Source organism: Cyprinodon variegatus, unplaced genomic scaffold (genome assembly GCF_000732505.1).
Source record: "Cyprinodon variegatus isolate N-32 unplaced genomic scaffold, C_variegatus-1.0 Scaffold331, whole genome shotgun sequence".
Classification (NCBI taxonomy): Eukaryota; Metazoa; Chordata; class Actinopteri; order Cyprinodontiformes; family Cyprinodontidae; genus Cyprinodon; species Cyprinodon variegatus.
The window spans coordinates 731,456-750,327 of NW_015150784.1; the positions used below are offsets into that span (position 1 = coordinate 731,456).

The window sequence follows — 18,872 nt, forward strand, 5'->3', positions numbered from 1 at the left end:
CAACAGTAAAACCACAGTAGTAACATTGCCTATAAATATCACGCACAGCTTCTGCAAATGTGTAAAATATTTATTATAGGTAAGCGGCCTTGATCTTTGCTTGTTACTCAAATGTGTCTGAAGATCAATCCAATTTTGCATATTGGGTGTATTGTCTAGATGCATGATGTGTCATTAAAATCCTAAATATGACCATAATATGAACTCAATACTTGCAATGTATTTGAACAGCATTGACCCTTTTTTGTAAAACATCAGAGAGGTAGAACTGGTTAAAATGTCAGCTCTTAAAGTGTCTGCACCAGGTCATTTCACAAGTTCAGTCAATTATTGCATGGTAATTATAATAGCTGAGATGGCTTGCTGTCACCTGGTGAAGGCTGCAGATGAGCCTTAAGCCTCCAGGTGTCACACTAACACTATTTGTAATGACAACTCAGCACTTCCAACCAGGATCTAACTTGTGATTATTCCCATCGTACCTGTGTTACCCCAGACTTTAAAAAAAGAGCACCATAGCCCAAATGAGGGAAAGTCAAATAAAGATGGTCTCTTTGTCAGAGGGTGTTTCTGTATGGGTGCAAACATTGGCAGATCCCCTCTTTTTCTATGATAAAATATATATTTTTTTTTTTGCAAAAAGATATTGGCTATGTTTTTAAAATAAGAAACCTTATTTCCTCTTGTTTTTTTATGTGGTAGAACAGTGTAGAACAAAGCAGGATTAGACTGGTATATGCATAGCAGTCTTAATGCTGGTCTCAATATAGGTATTTGTGGTTGTTGAAAAACAATATCTATTAGATTATGGACTCATTATGAGCATAGCTACTCTAGATGTCTTTAGTCTTTAATCACCCTCGAACATTACATTAGAATTCTTGAATCTAATTTCAAACTCAGCTGTGCTTTATGGCCAAATGTTCCTAAAATGTTAAATCCTCACATACTAAAAGGAACAATATGCAAAATAAACACAAGATCTTTCCCAGCTGCTTAAGTAGCCAGCTGACAGAAAAGCCCTCAGGGCTATGAGAAAAATTGCTTAAAACTATAACGCTTGTTGATTCTTTTGATGCAACCGAAAAACATTAGGGTTTTACTCTTTAGACTAAATCTGTATTTGAAACAGTTTAAACAGAGAACAAATTGCATTCACCATTAACAAATTGAAATGACTAACTTTTTTATCCCATAATAAATACCTTTTAATTGCAATGCAAACTATATTTAGCAAGCAGACGTAATGTTTGTTTAAATTCTTTGTTTAAATTGTTTTTTTATTCCATTATCTTAAAGGATAGCAAGTCCCATCTTAGTTTAGAGAAATGAACCTTAGTTCAGTGACAAACAAAAGCTGACATTTTGTATTAATCCTAAACATAATATTAAAAGTTGCTTAAAGGACATCCAACTCCCTCAGTGAGTTAAATTCTGTCCTGATATATATATTCAAATAAAGTTAAATTATAAAAATGAAAACAGACATTTAAAAAATAGAATCTTTCAACCAACCCCATAGTCTAGTCACCCAAAGATTCACACCCATGTCTGATAAATACTGTATTTCAGGTGTGAGCATTTTTCCACATATTGTCTTCCATTTAGGATCAATGTCTTTCCTCAAGTTGTACCCCATGATGGATTTCTCTCCGACGGGCTGCCAGGGCCGGAAACATGTGTCCTTAATCTTCTGGGCCTCAACCGCATCTCCACCATCAACACAGATGGCCCTCATCTCAGCATTTCGTCTCCTCAGCTCCTTTACATCTTGTTCCATTCTTTCTCTTCCATATGCCTCTACCTTCTGCCAGAAAGTAGCATTAAAGTGTTCATAGAGTTTCCAGTCAGCCCAGTTCCACTGTAAGGCTTTGACTCTCATCTCAGGGTCCAGATGATTCACAGATGAGGTCCTGCGAGCGTTTAGCTTAAAATACAGGATGTCCTCCATTGACCAACAAAGTAAATCCTTTAGCAGAATCAAAGATTCCTCAAAGTATTCAGCAATGAGGACCAAATGAAAACGTTGGGATAAGGAATGAATTGCCTCCATGATACGAGGATCATTGACTCCAAGGTTGTTATTGAAACCAAAGTCAAAAAACAGCAGGTTTTTAAGATAGAATGAGTTAAAAGCCTCTGGACTGTAGAATGCCTCAGGATTGTTCAGAAACTCAGTCAGTTTGTTTTTCCCACTGATGCCCCATGTTAAAGGAACAGCTCTGTGATAGTAATGGAAGGCGGACTCAAAGAGATCCACTGGGTCCCGTAAGATGGTGACATACACAGCGTCTGGAGGCAGAAGTTTAGCCACTTCTTGATGGTTGAAACGCATGTGGTTGCAGACAATGTTGAAGCACTGCCCTGGTTTGTAGTCTTTAACCTGGAAGCGCAGGAAAGGCTGTGGGTAGCAGAAATCATTACGTCTGTCAGGTAGGGCGAACTTCAGCTTGTGCTTTTCCCCAAACCTGAAGAGGATGTTGAGGATGGTGCTGCTCGCGGTTTTATGAGTCTTCATGAACATGATGTTCACTTTGGGGGAGCATTTCTGTTTGGGTTTAGAGCTCTCACTCAGGATGGCGTGGTTTGTTTTTGCCATGCTGAGGGGACAGGTCTCTTCTTGGGTAGGCCTTACAGAGAAACAAAGAGTTGCATTAGAATCAGCTGTGGTCAGAGGTTCACATACAGCCATAGCCATAAATATTCATTTTGATAAGTGATATTCTTCACCATGGAGTGATGATACAACACAATTTGATGCAAAAGCATGATTATTTGGTGGATTTGCTTACATTTAAACACAGTCAAAATTATAGGTTCATATCTAGTATAGCATAAAGTCCTTAAAATATTAGTCTCTTTGTATTTAATTTATTTAAAACACATAAACTGAATTACTGACATAAAGGAACTTTTCTTTAATTTTCTAGTTTTGAATAGATCTGTATAACCCTGCTTTATCCTTCCAGAAAAGCGTCAAAGGGGTTTTCACAGATCGTTGTTCTCCAGTTGTGTCCTAGTTTCTGGTTGAGTACAAATCCCAATGGGAGAAAAACAGCCCCCACAGCATGCTGCTACCAACGCCATACTTAACAGCTGGCACAGTACAGTGGGGTTTTAACACCTTTGTTGGACTAGTAAAAGCATTGTTTTACTGTTACCGAGTCCATATTGCTAGATTATTGATTGCTCTTACCATAGAACCATTTTCCTGGAGGCATGGCCAACTGCAAATTTCTGTTGCACTTGAAAGGACATTGTTTTCACCAGTACCTTATTTTTTAATGGTACCTGACACCTGGTTACCAAGGATAATCACACTTGTGTTCATGGCAGCCTTATGCCTCTGAAGTCTCTGGATGGTTTTTGCTATAGAACCAAATGCCCTTTTATATTAGGGTGACAGTTTTGGGCAGATGTTTGAAACCTGGACACACCTATGAGTTTTTAATAAGAAGATGTTTCCAGTCACATCAAAAATAGTTTTAGAATTAAGAAAACATGGATAATACTGAGTATTTGTAAAGCCAGGACCTTTGTGAACGGTGGTTTAAAATAATTTCGTACTAATTCTGCCATTGAGTGGTCAGCTATCCAGTCAGCATAATTACAGATGTTTCTTAATAGCTGAATATAAGATTTAAAACCATGATGAGAGCACATATGTGTAGGTTTAACACAATGTGCAGAACGATATTTATGAAATGCTTTATTCTTTTTAACCTTACCTTATGTTCACATGGTTCGTTGTTTTCAAGCAGTAGAGGACCAACATTATGTTGGTCATTAAAACCCAGGGAATAAGCCTCCGCACCACCGCGGTACATTTAAACCCTTTGTTCCAAAGCATCGTTAAACCCAAGAAGCAAACCTGAAAGGACATTAGACGGAACATTTATCTCTCATTAACAAAACATAAAGCTTTACAGAAACAATGCTTTTCAGAAAAAAAAAAAAAAGTAAGTCTTCATTATTATATGATCAAGTATTAAAACTATTATTGATGCTAAAAAAACGGTATGCATGAGAATAGCAGAGATACAGGCAAAAGATAAAAAGACAAATGCAGTGTCTTGTTGTTGTTTTTTTTTGCCAAACAGGGCACACACAACCCTTATGTTGACACTGGAAACATGCACACGGTGCTCAAATTTCAATTTTTAACGTATAAAACAGAAGGAGGGAGAATCATTTTTTATTTTAAGTAAGAACCCAACCATGCGTAGAAATGAAAATACATCTGAAGTATAAAAAGATAAAGATCCAATAATGAATTTTCACTGCAGACACTGACTGATGCCTGAAGAAAAAGGCATTTCAAGCTGACAGTATCATGTGAGTAGGTGTGTCTAGTATTGTGCATATTCTAATTTCTTTTCCAACTACATACAAATCAACTGTTAAGATAAAAAAATTATATATCCCTTTGAACTCATAAATCCTGCTATTTTCCATAAGTTATTCACCTCTTCTCTCCAAAGCCTACCCACAGGAGATGCCCTGAAAACATTCCTAATTAATAGTTATATAAAGAACACTGTAAACTGCTAGAAATATTCAGCAGAACAAAAAACTAACAAAGAAACAACCAAGCGGTGAGCTGTGGACTTACCAGGTAGCATTAGTGGAAGTGCTGATTATTGTGCCTGCTACAAGTTGAAAGAAAGCCGTCTAAGCGTGCTGTTAAAGCTCCCAGAAGTTACACCTCACTGGCTGTTCCAAGGACTCGAAGAAATCCAATCTCCTCCCACACAGGTGGAAAGTGACAGACTGACTTCTGCTGAAGGACACATTTCTAGATCTTTGTTGTGGCAGAATGTTAACCCTGGTATTTAAAAACTTCAGTCGCAAGGCACCATTTTTTAAAGAAAGATTTATGTTCTTTGACTTGATCAACTAAATGTATTTTCTGATTAAAGGAAACACTTTGCAGGGTATAACCATTTGAATTGTCTAATATAGTGAAGCTCATTGGCATTTCCTATTTCTATCAAATTTGTAAAACAAATAACACCATGAAAGCTATCAAAACACATTAACTTTTTTCAAAACCCTAAGTGCCTTTTGTAAAAGGTAACATATATGAATTCCTCAGATAGTTACACAGCACAATGTCAAAACAGTCATACATCTGCTTTCAAATACATCCCGTTGTTAATCCAAAAGATGTTGGAGCTTGGAGTTGGGTTCTGTGAAGACCAGAGTTTCCTCTACAATGGTTTGGCAAACCAAACTGTTCAAAGAACCATATCGGACCACTAAAAATGAAAAACAAATCTGTCTGGAGCCGTAAAAATGTAAATCTTATATAAGCCTCTTATTACAACACACACTCTAAGTTTATTTGCCCAATAAAAAAAGGACTACATGGGCTAAAATATATAATAAGCATTCATGATTAAATGTTCATCGCAGTTAGGTTAAGGTGAATTAATTTACTAAAATCTAATTATCTTCAGAGAACCAAGGCAGCACAAGTACCACAGATCAAGAACNGCCTCTTATTACAACACACACTCTAAGTTTATTTGCCCAATAAAAAAAGGACTACATGGGCTAAAATATATAATAAGCATTCATGATTAAATGTTTATCCTTGAGCATATGTCTCATCATGTGACTACTCTGCTGCACGATATTTGGTGCTTTACGTTTAAATTCCATTACAATATTAATGTATCAGGTTTTGTTGCATTGATAAAATTATAGAAACATAATAAAGAAATCAGATATTTTATTGTTATTTTTATTCTGAGGATTGGGGGGGGGGGGGGATTTAAGAAAGTTCACATACCTGCATAAGAGCATTACCTGTTCGACCTGTAAACGGTTTTTAATGTTTGCAACAAAACTAGCAGCAGTAGTGGAGTTTGGAGATGCAATCCATTTCTTAAATCTATCTTTGCGCTCCTCTAATTTATTCAGAAGTACTCCTATCCCACTATTTCTTATTACTTATCTTATCTTATTACTTGAAAACTTCTCATTACAAAGCAAACATGCAGGCAATCCTTCCGCATTGGTAATGAAAGCAAAGGATTCAGTCCATTCTTCTTTGAATCCTGTTCTCATGGGCTATCTTCCTTTTTTTATTCTTGGGATCCAGGGCCCAGGACACACTCGCTTTTTTTTTTTTACAACAGCCACCTGCCTGGCACTGCGCCAAAACTTGTGTTACAGGCCATGATGTAAATCTTTATTGACAGAAATGTTTACATTTATTGTTTAAATGTTTTTTTTAAAACAAATTTGTACAGCATTGGAAGACATAATGTTTGTTTTACCTCCTGCACACCATTAAAACAAACAAACAAAAAAAATCCATCTTTCTCCATTTTTATAAATTTTTTAAAAAGCTCTAGGGAGCCGTAAGGGGGTTATTGAAGAGCCGCATGCACCTTTGGAACATGTATCTCTATAGACCTTGTTTTGTGCTCTGGTGCTTTATACCATTGTGTCCAATGCTTTATATGGTAAAAAAAATAAAAAATAAATTGTAAAGCTTTGCAAAAACTGCTTTTTAGCTCATCTTAAGACTGCAGGAGGGTTGGAGGTCTCTGGAAGCCTCTTCGAAATAAATCAACTCTACATACAATCGTAGATTTAGTAAAACAAAAAATATCAAACAGCATTGGAACTGCAGAAAATGTGTCATATAATACCACTCAACCTTCTCTAGAAGAACAGGTTCCAAAAGTGTAAACAAAAACAAAAAACACCCAAAAGTCTGAGATAAACATCGGTATCAGCTTACATCGTCAATAGCAGTTACCCATTAAGTCTTATCAAGCACATTCATAGGTAAACCCCCGTTTTATGGTACTTGCAGCCAGAACACAAATAGCTGGTACATAAGGTAACTCATAAATCAAAGTTACAAATTCAGAGGTATTTGATTTGCAGCATAATAGCAGAAACTACTCCTAGTTTAGTATCCCCTGCTTTAGCACAGGTTCAGTTCTCTAAATATTCTCTGCTCAGCTGTTTCCCCTCATCTCTTTGAAGCAAATGTTCATCGCAGTTAGGTTAAGGTGAATTAATTTACTAATATCTAATTATCTTGAGAGAACCAAGGCAGCACAAGTACCACAGATCAAGAACTTTGCCTTTAACCTTATATAATTCTGGGCCTGTTGATTTTCAAAAGTCCCAAATAAATTAGACTTATAAAACAAAATTATTCTTTTTGTAATTTTGTGTTGGGGTATGAGCTTTGGACTGAAGTCATGACTATGCATGAAGATTGGTGAGTCTTTGACTGCATGATAATGTTTAATGATTCATAAAACATGTTTAAACTAACATGGAAGTTAGTAGTTATTCTTCAATGTTGAAATATAGCCTTTGAAACATCCTTTCTTTCTTACACCTTTTATACATATTTATACCTTTTTAAAACTTTTTTTTTTTTTTTACATTTACTACACTTGAAAGTTGCATTGGAATTAAAAACTGGCACTTATTGTACAGCTGTATTTGTGAGGCATGCCTCTGCCATCTTTATGTGTGTATCATGAGTCTGTGAAAATAGACTAAAGCGAATTCAGGTTAGATTGTCTATGAGCAGAAATTCTTAAGATTTGCCATCAGATTTAGGACCTTTACTGAGCCATTATAGCATAATAATATATCTCTATCTAAAGAATTACCCCCCAACCATCCCAATTCTAAAATCTTTTTCCACATACTTCAATTGTCCTTTATCAACCTAAATCTATCACAACACCAAGTCTGAGTCCTGATTCCCCTACCAGAGCTGTTGATCTTTAAAAGATGAATTAGTCTTAAAATATGAATATTATTTAGAATAAATATCCTTAACAGTGCCATAAAAGTAATGCCTTGTGTAGATGGTTTAAGAAGATATTTATAATGAGGCAGACTTGTTTTGCTTTTTGTTATCGGAGTTCAGGTGCAGCTGCAGCTGCTGTTGCCTCTGGCTGTGTCTGATTAATGTCTTTCAGCAGTTTCACAGTCGGAGCCCAGTTATGTGGCAACACAGTCACTGTCATGAGAGTAAGTCAGATGACAATCTTAGGATCCAGTTCAATGCAAGATAAGTGAAGAACAAAAATACAGCATAACCTTAAGACAGAAATATCTACACCAGATTTGATCAATTCATTAAGGAACAGAGGATGTAAAAATAATCCAGGTTTTTTCTACAAAAGGACATTTTACTGAGGTAATTAAAAACCTTGCACATAGTAAAGACAAACTTCCATTTTGAAATGTAAAAGTGACTTACAAACACAAACCCACTTTAACATCAGATTGATTAGTATTTTTCCTCATGGTTCATGAAACATGAATGTAAAAGATTTTCATGTATTGCTTTAATATAAATTAATGACAATATCAATGAAACTGAAGATAACCTACTAATGAATCAAGAGTGGGGAACAATAAAATGAACAGGCTTAAAAAAAGACTTCTGCTCAACAGTTACCCAAGATGCAGCTAAGTCAATGTTAAATGTATTTCTTAAACTAATTTGTACAGCATTTGAAAACATAAGTTATGTTTTTTTGACCTCCTGGACACCATATTAAAACAAAAAGAACCCATTGTGCTCTGGACATTTCCAGGAAAACCAACATTTTCACCATCGGGTTTTCAAATGCTTTTTACCTCTGAAATATGAGACGTGGTTTTGGTTTTCTTTGAAATGCTGCAATTGTTTGATAACAGGAATCTCCTATTCACTTCACGGAAAATAAAAAAGCAAGAACTTCAGGTACCACCCATTATTCACACATCCCTGAAAGGAGTCACTCTTCAAAGGCTGTTTTGCTGAAAACGAAATCAAATCTTGTTTTCTCTTACAAATTCAGATCAAACCTAAAAAAAAAAACAGAACTAATGTACATTTAAAACATTAAGCCAACTTTATTTAAACAAAGTTAAGATACTGCAGAAAATCTACCATAAAATCCCCCCCAAAAAGTCAGCATTGTCATTAAGAACAAACATTATGGGTCCTTGGAGTGTTGTACAGCAACAAATCCAACCAAATTGGGAACAAAGGACAGATTCTATAGTCTTAAAATTACCAGGCACGTATAGGTGACTGAAAAAGAAATGGATAATAAAACATACATTGAATTTAACAATAAAAGCACACAAACATTTTTATGTACAGTTAAGCCACCTTTGGCATTGAAATATAATTGCTTTTTTCATAAACTTGTCCATTAACAGAAAGGACCATCAGGTCAAACCTTCCTTAAAAGAAAAGCCTTTGTGCGTTCTTCAGAAATTATTGAGGTTCCATCATGGAACTGCTCAAACTCTTTTTGCCTTTTTTCCAGGCTATGTATAATAAAATATGTTACACAGTTCTTTATAATATAGCAAAAATAATTCTCTCTAACATCTCTCACCTGAAGCAGCTTTTAGTAACACTACAACTTTTCCTCTCTACAGTGTAACTGAGAAACCCTAAATAGCAGATTAACCTCCTAAGAAAATATTATGTTTGGAATGTATACAGATTTGAAAGTCTTTATGTTTTCAGTAGACAGGCTTGTAAAAGATCTGGCCACCCAGAATCCTGCGCCTCAGCTCGTTCCACAGCAGGCTACGCTCTCTCTGAGATCCTTTCATGAAGCCGCGGTTTTCTTGTGCACGCCGAGACAGATAGGGGATCACCTCATTGACAGGACCGTATGGGACGTACTTGTACACTGGGAAACCAGCTTGACCTGTTTATTACAGAGGAGACACAAACATGTAAAAAAAAAAAAAAACACTATCGCCACCGTGTGAGCATCCAGTGTCATGATTTGTGGTGTGGGGAAATTCAGTGCCTTTACTTTTGAATAAAGACAAACAATAAAAGGTAATAGTTTAAAAAATAATTTGTAGATAATGTTTAAAAAAAAATCAAAACTTTACAGAAGTTTCAATCATGACCTTGAGCATATTTTACAGACAGAAGTTCACCGGACAATTGCCAGATGGAAGACAAATGACTGTAGCATTGTTTTCAAAACTTGCCAAAATAAAAACTAAACGCTCATATCCCCTTTAACTACGGTAGACCTAAACAAATCAAGTCCAACCTACATCTTGCAGCAACACAGCTTTATATTATCAGGAAATTCATTCTGTTGCACTAAAAAAAGAAAACGCAATCATGTTGATTCCTGATAACCCTACTGATTGTGGTAGAGAAACATTTTTCAAAGACTTCTCATTATTTGTAATTAAGCAATGTCATGACAACTCGGTGCGGTGGTTAGCATTACAGACCCTTAAAATAAACCCTCAGGTTTAAGTGCTAAATAATCTAGAGTCAATCCACCTACTGAGCAGTTAATCAAAATATTAAATTATTGCACTCAAGCAGAGCTTTGGAAAAGCAGTATGGCTGAAATATTGCAGGGATGACTTGGATTTGAAGTACAGTGGAGCTCAAAGAACCCTGCAGACAGTTCATAGATGAAGATATAAATAATGGCAAGACTACAGTTGATGGGAAGATGAATGGTGCAATGAAGGTAAAATTTGGAGGCAAACCTCTTTGGGCTTGCTAAAGACCTTAGATGGAGCTAAAACAGAATGGTCAGATCAAATCAGATCCTTTTGTTAATAAAGGCTAATAAAAAAAAATAGACTGACAGTAAATCTGATTAGAAACTGATGTGTTCAAAAACTTTGCACAAATTTCAGTCCCTAGATTTGCAGAGCTGATTTAGAGATACCAACTACCAAAAAAAAAAAAAAAAGACCTTCAACAGTCACTGCAACAAAAAGTAACTTTATAGAATCAAACATTTTATTTTTGTTTTCTTAAAAAAAATATATATACATATAATTTTATTTCCAAGCTCTCACATGGGCATTGGGTTATTTAAGGTCAAATTAAGTAACATCATCAGCTTAAGACTGAAACCCTGTGACGTAATGTTTGGCAATTCTCAGTAAAGCACATCAGGAACTTGTTTGCTCTCAACACGCCTACAGGTTGCACACACCATAAGGTCATCAGCTCACCTGACTGAGAGGGCTGACGTCTGTGGGGGTCGTGTTTTAGGAGAGTTTATTCGGCTCTGACGTAAGGCTTTTTGATTTCATAATCTAATGTTTGCTTATAGTACCCGAGCTGAGTTCAACATACCTAGCGGGAAGCTGATCTGGTCACACATGCCGAGCAGCTGTCCGAAGTAAACTTTATTCTCAGAGGGTGAAAGACCCATTTCATTCATCCTATAAAAGAAAAAAAAAACACATATTAGGGTGTGTAGAGATTTGTGAATCATTATATAACTGGTCCTACATTTTTCCATAACAGATGTTGCAACCCTGTTCTGTAACTGTACTGAAAGCTTATAAGTCTAGTCTCATAACGGAGGTTTGACTTCAAACCACAGGGTTTAATTATCATTAAGAAAACTATTAGGACTGTTTATGTTTCAACAAAATCTAAAATGAATTGCATGACCAGCAGTTAACCTTCTTTAAACTCTATACATGTTAGAAAAAAAATAAAAATACATACTTGTCAAGAGTGAACTTCACTGTGTCTTCATTGTGTGTAGCAACCATCACATTTGCTTTCCTGTTATGCTCAATCTCCTCCAAAACATACTCCAAACACCTGGATAAACAACGAGGAAATGGTAGGAAATCAAAAACTCTCAGGCTAAAGTACAGATGGGCTCCTGGGAGAAACTCCAGACTTACTTATGATACATCCTGTTTGTTGCTTCATAATCTGGGTTTATAGGGTCTTCATAGCCAATCTCCTCGGCCCTGGCTCTCTCTTGGTACATATAAGCTCCACGGACAAGTTTGGCACCAAAGTACCAGCCCTCTCTTCGGGACAGCTCAACATCCAGGGTCACGTTGTCGTAGGCTTCCTAAAATGCATTATGAAAAACTTAATGAAAGCCCAGATGCATAACTACCTTTAGATATTACTATTCTGGGAAGAAGGAAAATAATAATAAAAAAGAGTTGTTTGTAACTGATTAATGATAAAAAATACATAAAACAAGGTGATCTTTTAAAACTCCCCAGTTTTCAAATAGTTACAGCATTATTATGATAAACAATCAATGTAACTCCCTAAAATAACAAATTTACCTTAAGATAACATTGATAGGTGTTGAAAATCACTGGCTTTTCTCTGTTGAACTTCCTCTGCATCTCCAGGGTGAGTCGACTGATTGCTGGTTGGAAGTATGTCTGTTCTGCATCCACCATGAGCCTCACCCCATTTTCCAAAGCATGCTGAGACACAAAAACAGTCGATTTCATTTTACTAAGGGTTCTACTTTGGAGTTTTTTCAACTCTAAAGGCCCACTATCCTCCATGTTTAAAATCTGAACCAGGTGTTTTAGCTAAGTAACATCTAAAACACGCAGTGGGCAGTGTGCCTAGAGTAAAAAAAACAAAAAACAAAAACTCTGTTATAGATAATAAATATTCATAAAGCCACTGAATATGTGCAAAAGCCAAAAAAAGAGCTAACGATGATGAGACCTTTTGGTTGCTCCCTTACACCAGACGCCCTTCCTGCATTAACAGTCAAAGACTTAATTCACTTCACCATCGGGGACTATTCTTGTTATAAAAGTTGACATTTGGAAGTTTATTTTTCCTTAACCAGCACCTCAATCATAAGTTATAAGTGATGGGTGCATATATTTACAAATGCAGTCATGACTTTAGTTCTCACCTTTGCCAGAATGTCGACTCTCTGCAGCATTCTCTTCATCTGGCTCTCCTCTTCAGCTGTAAATTTGCTTGACAAAGATTCCAGCTGACCTGTCTGCAAAGCCAAAAACAGTTATTAGAACTTCTAATGAAGAGTTCAAAACTGCAGGGGTTTCTCCAATGCTTGAGGTTAGCAGTAAGGCAGAAAACTAACAACTACTTTGCAAATCGATTTGTTTATTCTATTCTCAAATAATAATTGGATGGCAAAAGGTCCCTAAATAAAGCTAAAACTGTGCCCTTTGACAACTTCTGGATAGAGCTTATAAATGAACAAAACAAGGTTTTCATCTTGATCATACAATGTTTATATTATTTAGGTAAAGTAACTGCTTCGAGTTGGTTCCTTTAGAGTCTCTATACTCAAGTTAAAGATTGATTAATTACTAAATGAGTTGAAAATTATTTCAATAGTCTATTAATCAGGATTGATCCAAGTGTTTTAGTTCTAGTTAGCAGTAATCAATTATTTATACAAATGAATATATTTTCATACATTCATTTTTACATCTGAGGGTGGAATAAAAGCTAGCTTCTTTATTTTTCTCACATCCGTGAGTTCGGTCGGATTTGTTCCAAAGAGATGATCAGGAAATCTAGCATGAATTGGAACTAATGTTCGAGCCTGCATCTACTCTTCTGATGCAGTTTGAATTTAATACATCTCCATCTGTTTATCATACATTTTAGTTACAGACGTAAAAACAAAGGAAAGGCTGTCGCATTGAGAATTTAGCAGATTATATATAAGCACTCTGTTATCTCAGTGGGGATTTGCCGTATTTTGTGTCAAGTGAAAAGTGTCTAGCATACTCAGCTCCTAATGCCAATTTATAACCTGATCTCTTCTCAAAGCCGCATAATACATGAAATGAAAGATATAACAATGAATTACCTCAAGATTTGGCACCATGAGCAGATTGGACATTTTTGTTGTGTCATTTATCAAACTGTTCCAGTCCAGCAAGTCGATTGTTCTGGGAATATCAAATCAAATAGAAATTAAATCAATTCAGATTCCTTAATTTCTTCATCTAGAAATCTAGCCTTGAGATAATAACTGTGATATTGGTAAACGTCCTAATATTTGTCTAAACAGGGAATGTTTTATTACCCTGACAAACCTAGCTTCTCCCCAGTGAACCAGTTTTCAATGTCATCTTTGGCTCCAACACCCATCTGAGTCAAACTTTCCTGCAAGAACAAAATATACCAATAAAAAATTTATAAAACAAAGTCTATATCATTTCAGTAAAGTTGCCCCAAATGCTCAGAGACAGAACTAAAAACTTGTCATAAAATAGTCTGAAAGCCTTCAGTAACCATTCCTGGGTCTGCATGTAGGGACATGAAAAAGATCTGACGAACCTTGAGCTGCTCCAGTTCCAGTGTCTTCTCCAGAGCAGACATGTCTGATTTTCCTTGTTGTGCAGCGAGGAAGTTAAAGAATTTCCTCCATTTAACCAGGACCTCTGAAAACTGAAGCTGTTCAGATAAAAGGACAAGATATTAATCATTAATAGGTCATAAAATCACCGTAGGCGTGATTTAACATTGACAATAAGGTGCTAAAACAAAACAAAACTAGGAAAAAAATGGCTCATTGAACAAAACAACTAACATATAATTATAATTAAAATGTAGAAGTTATTCTTACGAGGAACTGTGGACGTCCAAGTGCAGTCATTTTGATAGCAGAGAACCCATCAGTTGAAGCTCCGCCTAAAAGTACCAACAATGGGATTTAGATATGCCTGTTTATATTATGGTAAAATTGGTATTTATTTTTAAATGAACTTCTTTATACATAACTGTTAATAAATTCATCAGTATCTACCCTACAAAGCACATCAGCCAAGGCAAACCAGGGACAGTTTAACAAGCTAAAAGCTTTAATGAATAAAGACCTATTTTTTCAAGCAATAACATAGGAAACATTTTGAGTAAACATATCGCTTTGCTTTTCAGGCTGACGGACAGTACTCAATGTACTTTAAGTGTAGGTGCAAAAATCCACAGAATACTGTTTGCTTGACCTGCAATGATGTCTTTGAAGTTGGATCTACTTTGGATAGTAAAATATTTGCTGTTCTGTTGGCCTTATTCAGCGCAGTATTTGCCTTGGCTCCATCAGGAAGACCTGAGCAATAGCAAAGTGACCTTGTCCTACTACAGAGAAGATAACGCCTACGTATAAGCTCTTCACATAATCCAACCTGAGAAAAATACATATTTAGAAATTGATCCGATGACTCCTGTATTGGTTGTGAATTGTTTGCATGTTGTTATTCTAATAAAATAACACATATTTGACCAACTGTTTTAAAAACCTACTCACCCGATGCTTTAATACAGTTTATAAAGGTCTCCATTTGATTGTCACATTTGGCCTCGTCAGCATAAAAGTAGGTGCGAGCACTGATGACACCTCCACGTCTGTCCCCAAACCGCCGATGGGCCTTGTATTTCTTCTCACGGTGATCTGCGCCTGAAGAGGGCAAATTATCAACTAGAATTAAGTTATGCTGGCAGGTATATGTCTAGATAAAATATGATCTTGAGAATTTGTTCAAGACTGAGAAATCTCTATCTCTATCATCTACAAGAGTTGAGCTTTTGTAGAATAATAAATGTGTCAAAATCCTATAATTTATGGTTTATATCATGAAACCCATTGTTGTAATAACACAGATAATGCTTGAGCTTAGTAATTGCAAAAAATTTTGCATGATTAAAAATACTGTTTTCAAAGAAACCCTTGCAGCTGTGACGTAAATGTTAACTTCTTCAATGTCAGTCACACGTCATCCCGCTGCAACAGCTGAACTGGACATTTTAAACCCAACAGGATCCAGCTACGACCAGCGCAGACCAGCCAAGAGCAAATGTTGCATGGTATGGTATGAGAGTCCAGCCTATCAGCCTGCACTGGCATAGCTTTCACTTGCAGCGTCATCATTCTGAGAAAAGAAAACCATCTTTATATCAGCTAACTATTCACTGCCTCTACACTGAGCATGGAAGCTGAAATCTTGTGCAAAATGAAATGAATAACCCTTTATTTAAACCAATATACACACCAGAGCTGTCCTTCTCTGCCTCAGAAACACAGGACCTGAAAAAAAATAAAATAAAAAAATAAAGGACAGTCATTAGGCAAGTTAATTAATCTCTGTAGAACTAATGAATAAACATTTTAACAGAGAATTTAAATTTTAAAAGTGGTAAAACATGCCATTTTTTTTATGCTGCTTTGCTGAGATATTCAAACTTTTTCCCCATATATCATATTTGAGAATATTGCATTTTTCTGTGAAGTCGTGTCAGTGAAACAGTTTCCCGATATGTGCTCAGAGAAGTACAGAAAAAAAAAAACTGAATGTATTTATTTCTACAGGCATGTAGACAGAAACAATCCTCACCAGGAACATTGCATACGCCTTCTTTACAAGAGTAAGGGTGTATAATAAAACATCCAGCACACACGCCTAAACCATTGAAAGCCTTTTAATAATTTCCACTCTGCCAGCTGGACCTCAGCTCCAACCAATCAGCTGAGGGAGGTATGTCCCAACTGGCCAATAGGAGACAAGAACAGCTTGTCTTGTGAAAACAAATCCAACTCTTTCCGATTTGATTACAGGCCTTTTAAGAGGGGAAAAACATTGCAAATGACCCAGATTAAGAGGTAATAACAGAGGCAACACCTGAACCGATAAGATTAGAGCAACTAATATCAAAGTGCAGTGCAGTGGAATATTTCAGAAATTATGAAAGGAAAGATAAAAACATCCTGAAATAAGGCATAACTTTAATGGTAAATATTTAGACTTTAGATCTGATATTTTTAGGAGCAACATCCTTATTTGTGATTAAGGAACATGCATATAACATAGAGGCCATTGCTCACTACCCTTGCAGTTAGCTGTTTGCTGTGAAGAATTACATTAATATACTGTATATTATAGCAAAACTCATACCCACAGCTACTTGGTGGCTCTGCATGGGGGAGAGGGGGCCTAAGTAGAGCATTTGCTTCTTGGCTGGGGCAGATCTCAACCTATTACTCTGGGTTTCATAGTAAGACCAAAATGCTCCCCCAAGGGCTACAAGCTGCTCCTTATGTTAAATTCCATATTCATCCCCATTAAATCCAGTTAGGATGGAAATGTTTCCCAAATTAGAAAACTCCCTTGAACTCTGCAACCCTAGTGTTTAACCTATGGGCTAAAGTAGGCGATGTACTCTGAAGGTGCTCCTATTTTCCTAGTACATTTCATGCTATTGCACAATAGTGGTTAAACCAGTTTCTGCAGTCAAGCTGTAGGCAAATAAAGCATGACTTCTCTACAAATACTAAGATCTGTGACATAAAAAGAATAAAATAAATTCTTGAATACAACCGTGAACTGTCACAGTCTACCCGCTCTGCTAAGGTTATCTTAATAATAAAACATGCAATCTAATCGAGTATAACCGGGATGATTAGAGTGAATAATGTTGCTTTCCTCTCATAATTAACTGCTAAGAATGAGTGTGAGGAAATGTGTTCTGTCAGTGGTTTTTTATGCAATTTATGGAGCTACATCAAAATAACCCTGCTCAGATTACAAAATGCATCTCACGCTTAAGACAACAAACAGACAGTGGAGCTCTCTGTTGTCATGGCACTGATGTTATTATTAAATGACAATAAGGGCTTGGTCGGAGAAAGACCAAGCAGTTAAAACCTTAAATGAAAAAAACAAGTTAGAAGGGTTTAGCTGTGTAAATACATTTGTCTCAACTGGATTATATGTTATATAACTACTGATGCACTCACTCCATTTCTTTCTTCTCTGCCTCCTCTTGTGTCAGATCTTCTTCCACACTGTAGTCCAGTACAGCGCCCACACCGAAAGCCTGGTTCTTGTGTATTAAAGGTTTGATGGAGTTATGATCTTCCCCTGCCACAAACTGACCATAGAAGGTCATCTTCATCATCTTCTCAAACATCCGTTGACCCAGCAGCTTCTTGCTCAGCTCCATTAGCTTTGGGCGCATAGAAAAGAGGTCATGAGTTGGTTTATTTCAAAGCAGAATTTGAGCTGAATTGATGCGTTTTCAGAGGAACTTACCTCTTTATTCTTCTCAACAAGGAAGTCAATGGTGCATAGATTGAAGACAAGCAGACTTCTCAGCAGCTCGATGTTGTTCTTACTTTTATATGCCTCCTCGGTGTTGTCGAAGTCGATGTGAATCCTGTTGAGGCGCACGTCTTTGGCGTTTTTGGTCTGGCTGATAAGTTCAACAGGGACAGCTTCCACCACAGGGCAGCCCTCCAGCTGCCGCTGCTGCTTCTCTTCCTGGCTCTTCGTGGATGCCACAGTTGACCGATAACTTGAAGGTGAAACGCGAATTTTGTTGATGCTGCCCGACTTTGCCCGAGCAAGTGGCGCTAGAAACTTTGTGTAGGACATATTTTCTCTTCTTTCTTAGAGTTTTGGCCGCTCGGTGGTCGTCTGTTGTTCGGTTTTTGGCTGCTGCGTATGTGCCTCCACCGGGTGAGGGTTGTGTAATGAGCGCGCGCGTCTGGGCTGCTGCGCTTCGACTGCCTGGCCTGGAGGGGCGGTTCCTCACATGGCAGCAGCACGCGCCCTCCTGAATAAAGTAAGGTGAATGACAATCCATCAATCTACTTTTGGGTTCATAAAGTACTTTTGAAAAGGTTGTGTTTGAATTAAACTGACTCTATATTTTCTTTACTTATTTTTATTCATAAGATATAAATAAAAATATAATAAAAAAATAATATTCAATTCATATTATTAAACAAGCCTCCCTTATATTTCTTCATCAGTATTTTTCTTATTTCTTTGTTGTTGTTTTTTTATATATATATATATATATATAATGCCAACCAAACATTTGAATAGAAGTAAAGACTTGCATGAAATAAAATAAAAAATACAATGTTCAACTCAGTTATTGCAGACCAGGTTAGTTATCTTGTGCTCTGGTGTTGTATCACTCATAAATTTTTAATTTTAATGAATGAATCATCTGTATGAACAAACTGAATCGAAAAACTTTCACTATCTTATTTTTTATTTTCTCAGCAAAGTCAGTGCCAGCCTATAAGGAGTGGAAGTTCCACGCTGTGTAACTC

At 36.5% G+C, this 18,872-nt stretch overlaps 2 protein-coding genes across 2 annotated transcripts; both read right to left on the reverse strand.

Moving 5' to 3' along the window:
* Nucleotides 1-1,339: 1,339 nt before the first annotated feature.
* LOC107091280 (galactosylceramide sulfotransferase-like) lies at nt 1,340-4,750 on the reverse strand. The gene is made up of 3 exons (XM_015385107.1): nt 4,613-4,750; nt 3,729-3,871; nt 1,340-2,630 (listed from the first exon to the last, which is right to left on the reverse strand). The coding sequence occupies exons 2-3, from the start codon at nt 3,848-3,850 to the stop codon at nt 1,490-1,492; spliced, it is 1,263 nt and encodes a 420-aa protein (XP_015240593.1). The 5' UTR covers nt 3,851-3,871; nt 4,613-4,750; the 3' UTR covers nt 1,340-1,489.
* A 4,558-nt stretch (nt 4,751-9,308) lies between these two features.
* On the reverse strand, nt 9,309-18,183 carry LOC107091304 (proline dehydrogenase 1, mitochondrial-like). The gene is made up of 14 exons (XM_015385146.1): nt 17,842-18,183; nt 17,547-17,755; nt 15,805-15,839; nt 15,063-15,212; nt 14,382-14,446; nt 14,093-14,209; nt 13,839-13,918; nt 13,620-13,701; nt 12,687-12,779; nt 12,091-12,237; nt 11,689-11,864; nt 11,504-11,602; nt 11,123-11,211; nt 9,309-9,704 (listed from the first exon to the last, which is right to left on the reverse strand). Exons 1-14 carry the CDS (start codon nt 18,181-18,183, stop codon nt 9,514-9,516), a joined length of 1,875 nt encoding a protein of 624 aa, XP_015240632.1. The 3' UTR covers nt 9,309-9,513.
* Between the last annotated feature and the right edge of the window lie 689 nt (nt 18,184-18,872).

Bases quoted from the DNA above. Each gene is read 5' to 3' on its own strand.
- LOC107091280 (XM_015385107.1), bottom strand. From the start codon at position 3,850: ATGCTTTGGAACAAAGGGTTTAAATGTACCGCGGTGGTGCGGAGGCTT. The intron at 2,631-3,728 runs GTAAGGTTAAAA...TTTCTCTGTAAG, and splicing joins ACGAACCATGTGAACATAAG to GCCTACCCAAGAAGAGACCT.
- LOC107091304 (XM_015385146.1), bottom strand. From the start codon at position 18,183: ATGTCCTACACAAAGTTTCTAGCGCCACTTGCTCGGGCAAAGTCGGGC. The intron at 17,756-17,841 runs GTAAGTTCCTCT...ATGCGCCCAAAG, and splicing joins TTGTTGAGAAGAATAAAGAG to CTAATGGAGCTGAGCAAGAA. The intron at 11,212-11,503 runs GTATGTATTTTT...TTTCTTTTATAG, and splicing joins GTGAAGTTCACTCTTGACAA to GATGAATGAAATGGGTCTTT.